This window comes from Cicer arietinum, chromosome 7 (assembly GCF_000331145.2).
Source record: "Cicer arietinum cultivar CDC Frontier isolate Library 1 chromosome 7, Cicar.CDCFrontier_v2.0, whole genome shotgun sequence".
NCBI classification, from domain to species: Eukaryota; Viridiplantae; Streptophyta; class Magnoliopsida; order Fabales; family Fabaceae; genus Cicer; species Cicer arietinum.
The window spans coordinates 8,121,836-8,130,488 of NC_021166.2; the positions used below are offsets into that span (position 1 = coordinate 8,121,836).

Below are 8,653 nucleotides of genomic sequence, written 5' to 3' on the forward strand. Positions count from 1 at the left end.
TTTCAAAATGTTCGAGGAATGCATTTCGAATGTTTCAAATTCAAGGAAACTTTCGAAACTTTCTTCTGTTTCGAATCTTACAAATGCATTTCGAAAGTTTCAAAAACTGCAAATTTTCGAAAGGAAACTTACTTTTGCGTTTCGAATCTTTGAGATCTTCGAAGGTTAGGTTGATTCTGGATCGAATATTTGAAATGTTCGAATGATTTGGTGAAAAGTGTGGGTAAATTTTTTTTTTGGTTTTTATATATGTGATAGAGGGTAAAGTTGTCTTTTAAGCATAACTGGGGGGTGGCAGGTCAAATTGGGGGGTGCCTGGTACAAAACTCAACTCCTAATTAGGGATGAGCAAAATTCAGTTATGCTTGAAAACTGAACCGAACCAAACTGAACTAGTTTTCAGTTCAGAAAAAACCAAACCGAATTAGTTTACAGTTTATAAAACTGAACCGAACTGGTTCTATAAACCAGTGAATCGGTTTAATACTCCAAACTGAACTGAATCGGTTTTAATTTATTTTTACCTGTACGAAATCGAATAGATTGAACCGTGCTATTTATTTCCTATATAACTTTTTCAGGGTTCTGATTCGCTACTGTTAAACCAGTCACGACCTTAACCCCATTCAAAGAACCCTTGGGTTTCAACTCTGGTAGCTTCCATTCAGCCACCGTCTTCTCCTCTTCACTGGAACTCGTGACACAGTTTTCCATCAAATTCAAAATCTGATGTTTATGAGTTTCCTCTTTCATCCTTTGCGCAATTCTCGTGTAAGTTGAAAACCACTTCAAATCTTCTCCACGACGGCACGTGCATTTCATTCTTCTTCAAACTCTGCTTCGCTGCCTCCATTACAATTTCCACGATTCTCTCTAAACGTTCGCACGTGCCAACGAATATGTAAGGAAGGTTATGGAGAATCATTTTGTATACTTTTGTTGATCTTGCGATCTCGAATTCTGACTTGAAGTCGATGTCAATTATCAATTGTTTTGTATTTAACGTTAAGCTTCATTTCAATTTTAGGGTCCTAATTTTGATTTTAGGGTTTTGAGATTTTGATTGAGATTTTGTTAAAATTAAAATTTAAAACTAAATTATGGTTACAGTGCACCTATATTTGCTACAATCAGTTCATTTAAAAAAACTGATTTTAAAATAAAGTTTGATTTTTAATTTTTTTGAATTGGTTTAGTTTAAAAGCAGTTTGGTTTGGTTCAGTTCTATAAATCAGTTCAGTTTTTGGTTTTTTCCCACCCCTACTAATAACCCTGGTTTCTAGTTTACTTATCTTGTTTTGATTTTGAAAGAATAAAAACCTACCAATCACTCTCTAACCTCTCTCATCTTTGCTCTTCGCCGTCACCGCAACCACCGTTCCCTCAAATCAAAATACCATGTCGGACGAAGAGCACCATTTCGAATCCAAGGCCGACGCCGGAGCCTCCAAAACCTACCCTCAACAAGCCGGTACCATCCGTAAAAACGGTTACATCGTCATCAAAAACCGTCCTTGCAAGGTCCGTATCCACATTCTAATTCCTTTTTTAATTAGGTTTTTACTAAATTAATCATTGATTTGATTTCATGTATTTGATTAGATCCAGTTTTTCTGCTTCACTGTTTTGGTTTCATATTTAATTTATTTTTTCTATGTTGAAATCTATGTTTTTTTATTGATTTAAGTTCAAAATTAATCATGATTTTGATTTGATTTGTTCAATTTTTGAGTAAATTAATCTATGTTTCTGTTGCTTCACTGTTTTTGTTCAATTTTTGATGGATTTGTGAGTTGAATTTTCTGTTATTGATTTCCTTTTATCAATTAATCATCCGTTTGATGGCTATTTTTCTGAAAATTAGTGTATGTTTGGAATTAGGGTTTTGGTGAAGGGAGTTTAAGATGGCTATGTCTATATTCTGTTATATATTTGAGATTTAAACATTTCAATCACAATTAATTTATTTTTAGTATAATTTTAGAGTTTCTTTAATTTATCCTTAATATTGAAAAGAAAAATAAGTCTTCCCCGTTTTCTTAATATTAGGTGAGTCTGCTTACTGAAAATGGGAACACTAAGGATGACCTCAAGCTTCCTACCGATGACAGTCTACTCACTCAGGTTTGTACAGATCTCATGATTCCTTGTTTGAATTTACCAATATGGTGTTATTTTTATGTCTTTTGTATCGTGTGTTTGAGTAATATGTGTTACTTGATTGCAGATTAAGGATGGATTTTTATTTGTGTAACAATACGGAATTTAGATATGATGTGATTTTCTGTTGGGATTGTGAGAATTTGGAATCTTTAATGTTTCAGTGCTTATTGCTTATTCGTTTAACAGTAAGGAACTTAGATATGATGTGATTGTTTATAGGAGTGTGAAAATTTGTAGTTATAATGTTTAAGTGCACAATCCTTTTACAGTAAGGAATTATAATAGAAAAAAAAAAAATTCTACCTGAAAGTTCATGATTTTTTCTAAAAATATATGCCTGTGAAGAGTTTTTATTTCCTTTCATTTAACATGTTTTTTTGTTGTACGACAGGGGAAGAAAAAGGAAGGAAATGCTGCTAAATTTGTCACTAGGAATCATGCTCTCAAGCAGCTTCAAATCAGTCTACCCCTTTTCAGGTTCCATATGCTCATATATATATATAAACCAACATTAATGCTATATATGATAATTTTCTTTTTCCCGAAATGTCATGAAGCACATTCTGCTTTAAAGAAAATTGCAAAAACTGTTCTACACCTGAATTGGGCGAAAAACATGGCAATGAAAGTGAAATAGCAAATCATAATGATTTGTGCTGTAATTGTGATGGTTACTTTCGTGACATGAATCATTATCCATAAACCAATTTATGGGGCTTTTGTAGGAAAAGAAGGGTTTCTTTGGGTTAAATTTCTCTTAGCTTGATTACATATACATATTTTTTGTTATCATTATTGATCTAATCTGTTATCATTTTGAATATGCATATATTTAGCGTTACTCTTAAATATTTTGAAAAGTTAATATGGTTAAATGTGAAGTTGATTTTTTGTAAATTTTAGGAAGCTGTGCATTTTGAAAGGTGTAACTCCCCGGGAGCCTAAGAAAAAGTTAGGACGTCAGACTTGCTACCATGTGAAGGATATAAGCTTTCTACATCACGAGCCTTTGCTGGAAATACATAGAGCAATAAGAGTACATGAAAGAAAAATTAAGAAAGCAGAGGCAAAGAAAAACATTGAACGTGCAAAGAGGTTACGTGATAAAACACCCAAACCCAAGTTAGATAGGATTATTCGACAAAGGTTTGTTTGTTTTGGTTTTTTCCTTTCTAAATTTCAATTTATGTCCTGTAGCCGGCGACATATTTCCAATCTTTTTCTTCTCATTCTTTGAATTATAGGTACCCAAGATTTGGGGATGCACTTGGAGAATTGGATGGCTGCCTTACAATGGTACATCTTTTTGCAGCATTACCTGCGACTGAGAGCAAAAAAATTGATGTGGAGCGTGTCCATAAATGTCGAAGGTATGTACATGGAATTATAATAACTTTAAATTGATTTGTCATAAAGAATTTAGGCCTTTGTGCCTAAATCTTTACTTTGAAAATAACAACTAGGGGATTAGATTTTTATATTAAAATCTTGTCATTTACATTAATTTTCTTTTACCTTATGCTGTAATAATATTTATATTCTTTTGTTTATTGCATGCACGTATTCATGCTGTAATAATTTTTATATTTATCTTCTTTTGTTTATTGCATGCCCGTATTCTAGATTGGCGCATGAATGGCAAGCATACATATCTCGTACTCACAGGTTAAGAAAAACATTTGTATCTGTTAAAGGCATATACTACCAGGTACTGATTGTGGCATTTGTTATGTTAATCAATCATAATTGTACATTTTATTGATTTATTATGTTGTTTGTGCAGGCTGAAGTCGAGGGTCAGACAATAACATGGTTAACTCCTCATTCACTGCAGCAGGTTGTGTCTGATGATGTTGACATCCCCACCATGCTTAACTTTCTGCAATTATATGAGGTCAGTTTAGTTTTATGTTTGTATTAAGTGTCTTCATTTTTTGATAAATAATCAATGTCCATATCATCCGAAGTAATAGGATAATAGATCTAAATATTTTAATCATGTAAACATTTAATTTGAATATGTTCTGCTGTGTTACGATTATCATGTGGTTCATGTATAAAACAAATTTAGTTAGTCAACTTAAGTTCATGTACTAATTGGTATGGTAAACTTCTACTTTCTAATGAATTGCTGCAGCCTCTTCTTGCTCGATCCTCGCTTGGAGGCGTTGGCAGCAGGTACCATTTTCTCAACTTTTATGGAATTTGGTGAACTTGAATTGCTGCAGAGATTTGATGTATCTGCCGATCAATTTTCTTTTTAAACTTTGTAGATCTATATGCATTGTCAAGATATGCCAATGCCGACAACAGACCCGCAATACTGAGTTCTGAAGCTTCTCAATTAGTTGAATCTGAACAAGGGGGGAACAAGAAAACTGAGGCAGAGACTGAAAATGAAAAATCTGAACTTAGACTTGCTCAACTTCAGAATCAACTTCCGTCTAATGAACCCGGTGCACTAATGCACCTTGTTGAGAAAGCTGCAGGTGATGATGAAGAGGAATATGATCAAGAGACACGAGAATGCAAAAATCTCTTTCGAAATGTCAAAATTTTCTTGAGCAGGGAGGTAGGACCTTAAAGCATTTGCATTTAATTTTGCAATATAAATTATTAGAAAATATAAAAAGTTGATGTTTGGAATAGTGAAGTTAAAAAAGGGTTAGGTCTCAAAGTATTATACTTGGAAGTATTAACATATATAAAAATCCCAAGATTATTAGTAAGTGAATGGAGTCTCCAACACTGTAATTGAAAGGGACACAGTTCCAGGTGACACTCTCACATACCAACCTCGGTTCTACTTTTTTTTTTCTCTTTACTCTTTCAAGTTTTCCATCTAAATAAAGTATACTTGAAAAGGAAGTAAGAGAATGATGAGTGAGTATTTGATATATCTTAAAATATTTAATCCATCATATACCCATACCATATAACTTTCTCTCTCTGACTTTTAATTATTTAATTTTCCTTTAAGGCCTACTTCACTTTTTCTCTGTTGCAGCTTTGAGTCTATAAATAAATAAATAAATAAAATTTGTCCTATTTCTGTTTGATAAGTAATATATTAATTTGCCAATTTAGTGCTGGATCACTCACTGTCTCCAACTTTATGGCCGATTAGAGTGTGAATACGCTATGATTAAACCTTAGATCCCAAGGCTTCAACAAACCAAAGCTCTCTGATATTTTGAAGTCATAGCAACCACGCTATTATACTTGGAAGTATTAACATATATAAAAATCACTTCACGATAAGACAGTTGAGTGGTTTACACATTTTCTATTGGAATGTCTCATAGAGATGCCAATCAGGGTTGGGACAAACACTTCAACTATTATGACTAAACATGGTCACTGCAATGTCTTGTTTTCATTTTGTATTTGTGGAGTTTCATTGGTCAGTTATATGTAGGTACCAGAAGTAAGCTTTTTCTGAGGCTTATGACATGCTCGTATATTAAAAAGTTGATGAAGCTAACAATGCAATGCCCATTAAAAACTTAGCCTTTATTGTGTATATTTTGACATTGCCTGCATCTGTTGTGGTTTAATTGTTCAGGTACCAAGGGAATCATTGCTTCTTGTTATTCCTGCTTTTGGTGGTAAAGTTTCATGGGAGGGAGAGGGGGCTCCTTTTGGGGAATCAGACCAGAGCATTACTCACCAGGTTTGTGATTTAGGTGACATAACTTTTTTGAACTTTGTTTTAGGTTCACTTAGCTAATTCTTTCATTTCTTTAGATCGTTGATCGGGAATCACAAGGACATAGGTTCCTCTCAAGAGAATATGTTCAACCACAGTGGGTATTTGATTGTGTGAATGCACGCATAATTTTGCCAACAGAAAGTTATATGGTTGGAAGGTAACTTCTAATTCATCTGCGCTATAGTATACTGACTTCTCACCTCTGTTGTACAGTTTATAACCCCATTTGGCGTTGATTGTGGTGGTTTACAATTCCTTTATTTTACAATGTAGACATTGTTAATATATTGCTTCTCACCTAAATTAGTACGTGGGCCTCTGTTCTTTGGTAATTGATGTTGTATTATCTGTGATTATTTTTTAGGTTCATTTTATTTGTGATTATTTGGTCGGCATGTGCTAATTTTGGTCTGAGGAAAATAATTTGTTCTACAAGGGATCATGATATCTTAATTTTTTGAAAAATGGATAATATTTTGCTAATTAAAAATATAATATTTTAAATTTCGAAAAAAATCCACATGTATAATAATACACATATACTGACAGTACAAAGTCCCATAGGCTGTGGAATAAATCTTACCGGTCATGCAGATTTTAGTGTCAATCTCTTTAAAATATATATACCCAACCTCATATAGTAAGTTGTGTCACATTGGATGTATTATTATTATTGTTGATGTTGTTGTAAATTATGATACAACATCAAATCTACACGACTTGTGTATAAAATCAATTATTTAGGGTTGGTTTACTTTGTGAAAACATTGTGTTTTCATTTTCTGAAATGTGCTCATTTTACCGTGATAAGAGACTCTTGAAGTGAACGAATGTCATAGAGAATGTGAAATGCTAGTTAATGAAGATGCATTTATGGAAATAATGAAAATAATTGACATGTTCATTTTTTTCTATAAACGTAGACAATTGTTAACTTCAGTAATTGTTAACTTCAGTAATCTGTTACTGTCTTATTAACAAGTAAAATAAATACAAATTTTAAGAAATGAAAATAGGAAAGGCTTTCCCAAATTAAACAGGCCCTTAGTTGTCGTTGCCAATGTCAAGTCATCATCAATCATTCATTAACTTGAGAGTCAAGATCAGAAAAAATCTTACATATATTTGTTTGTATTTCCGCGAGAGTACATTTTTATTATATTCAAAGAAAAGTGTCTATATTAAAGAAAAAGCCTATCATATCCGACTTTAACGAAATTTTTCTTGTTAAAATGCTTCTTTTATTAACAGAATTCCTCCACCGCACTTGTCCCCGTTCGTTAACTATGACGAAGAAGGGGCATATGTTCCGGAGTATGCAAAGACCATTAAACACTTGCAAGCTGCTGCCAGAAAGGAAGTCCTTCCACTTCCAGGTGTTGAAAAAGATCTCGAAGATCCTCAAAATCTTCTGGCTGACGGTATCATTGATCGAGCAGAGGCTAACGAAGCGGCTAAGAGAAAGCAGAAGGTATGCATACTGAGACACGAACAGTGCATATTGATTGGAGGCTATCATTCTATGTTTTACTTTGTTGATAATAATATGTAAGTAATTCCATTTCAATTGTTGTCTTGCAGATGATGATTCTAGAGAAGCAATACCATGAGGATTTGATGAAAGAACTTCAGGGTGCTACATATACTTCAGCAGGTTCTACTGCTGAAAAAGAAACATCTACTGGATTGATTCAGACAGCTGAATCAACGAACAATGGTCAAGAAAATGTTGATGATTTGACTAAACTTATGATGTCTCGTAAAAAGAGGAAGCTATTAGAAGCCATGCAGGTACACCTATTTGTATCCTCTTTATACAGATTTGAATTTCTTATCCATATTAGTTCTATTGTTTGTGTACTTCTTTTACTTTTCAAATTATCTATCTGAACTTGCCATTTGACCATTACTATTCTATTTAATCCATATTCCTATTTAACCGGTGGGAAAGTGGCAGGTTGTCTTGTAGTTACAATAATGTTGCCTTTTTTTAATTTGTTTTGATGTTCATAACTTTTGTTGTTGAAATGTGTCACTCAGATATCGAATGAGCGCAAGCAAGCTAAAAATGATCTTATCAAACACCGGAAAAAGAAAATCGACGAAGCTCAGAATCAAAGGAGTTGAAAGGAATCTACGTTCTCAAAGGGTTTCAGCTATATGCCATTTCATTTTGCTATATAGGTGCTAGCTGATTTATAAGGCTAGTTTTCTTTTGTTGTTTTCCAGTATAACTTATTTTATTTAGTATCTCTTCTTTCTGTTTTGTAACATGTTTTGGAAGGGCCAAAGAACATTTTGATTTTTTTTATCTACTAGTTATACCTTGATCTACTAGGGTGTGTAAGAAACTGAGTAAATCCAGTGAACAATGCTAACTAGTTTGGTTTGGAATGCAGACGAAAGGCTTTTATATCTAAGGATGTTAAATGCAGACGAAAGGCTTTTATATCTAGCACTTGCGTAATCAGGTGATTTTAAAATTAGAGCATAAATGGTACACTACGGAACTAACAAACAGTGCAAAATTTCAAAAAGTATGTCCGTGATTTGGAATGCTTTATATACTTTGTTCATGTCAGTGCAAATGATTGAATACATGTGTCATTTAAAATTACAATGGCAACCCCTAAATACTTCAGTTAAAAAGTAGACATAATCAATAATACGAGAGGAAAACTTACTATCAATTGAGAACAAACACAAGCTTTGAACATTCCTTAAGATGTTTTAGAGATGAAAATTTACAGACAGAAGGTTCACTGGTTCACATGAGCA

General features: G+C 33.2%; 1 protein-coding gene across 1 annotated transcript; it reads left to right on the forward strand.

Moving 5' to 3' along the window:
• The first annotated feature begins 589 nt into the window (after positions 1-589).
• Positions 590-8,290, forward strand: LOC101497235 (pescadillo homolog). The gene is made up of 14 exons (XM_004508653.4): positions 590-1,521; positions 2,050-2,124; positions 2,555-2,640; positions 3,067-3,309; positions 3,408-3,533; positions 3,787-3,871; positions 3,947-4,061; positions 4,249-4,341; positions 4,437-4,735; positions 5,729-5,836; positions 5,911-6,032; positions 7,127-7,346; positions 7,457-7,666; positions 7,916-8,290. The coding sequence occupies exons 1-14, from the start codon at positions 1,399-1,401 to the stop codon at positions 8,000-8,002; spliced, it is 1,992 nt and encodes a 663-aa protein (XP_004508710.1). The 5' UTR covers positions 590-1,398; the 3' UTR covers positions 8,003-8,290.
• Positions 8,291-8,653: the final 363 nt, after the last annotated feature.

Excerpts from the sequence above, each read along its gene's own strand:
- LOC101497235 (XM_004508653.4), top strand. The coding sequence starts at position 1,399 with ATGTCGGACGAAGAGCACCATTTCGAATCCAAGGCCGACGCCGGAGCC. Across the intron at positions 3,310-3,407 it reads GATAGGATTATTCGACAAAG|GTACCCAAGATTTGGGGATG; the intron begins GTTTGTTTGTTT and ends TTTGAATTATAG. Across the intron at positions 3,534-3,786 it reads CGTGTCCATAAATGTCGAAG|ATTGGCGCATGAATGGCAAG; the intron begins GTATGTACATGG and ends CCCGTATTCTAG.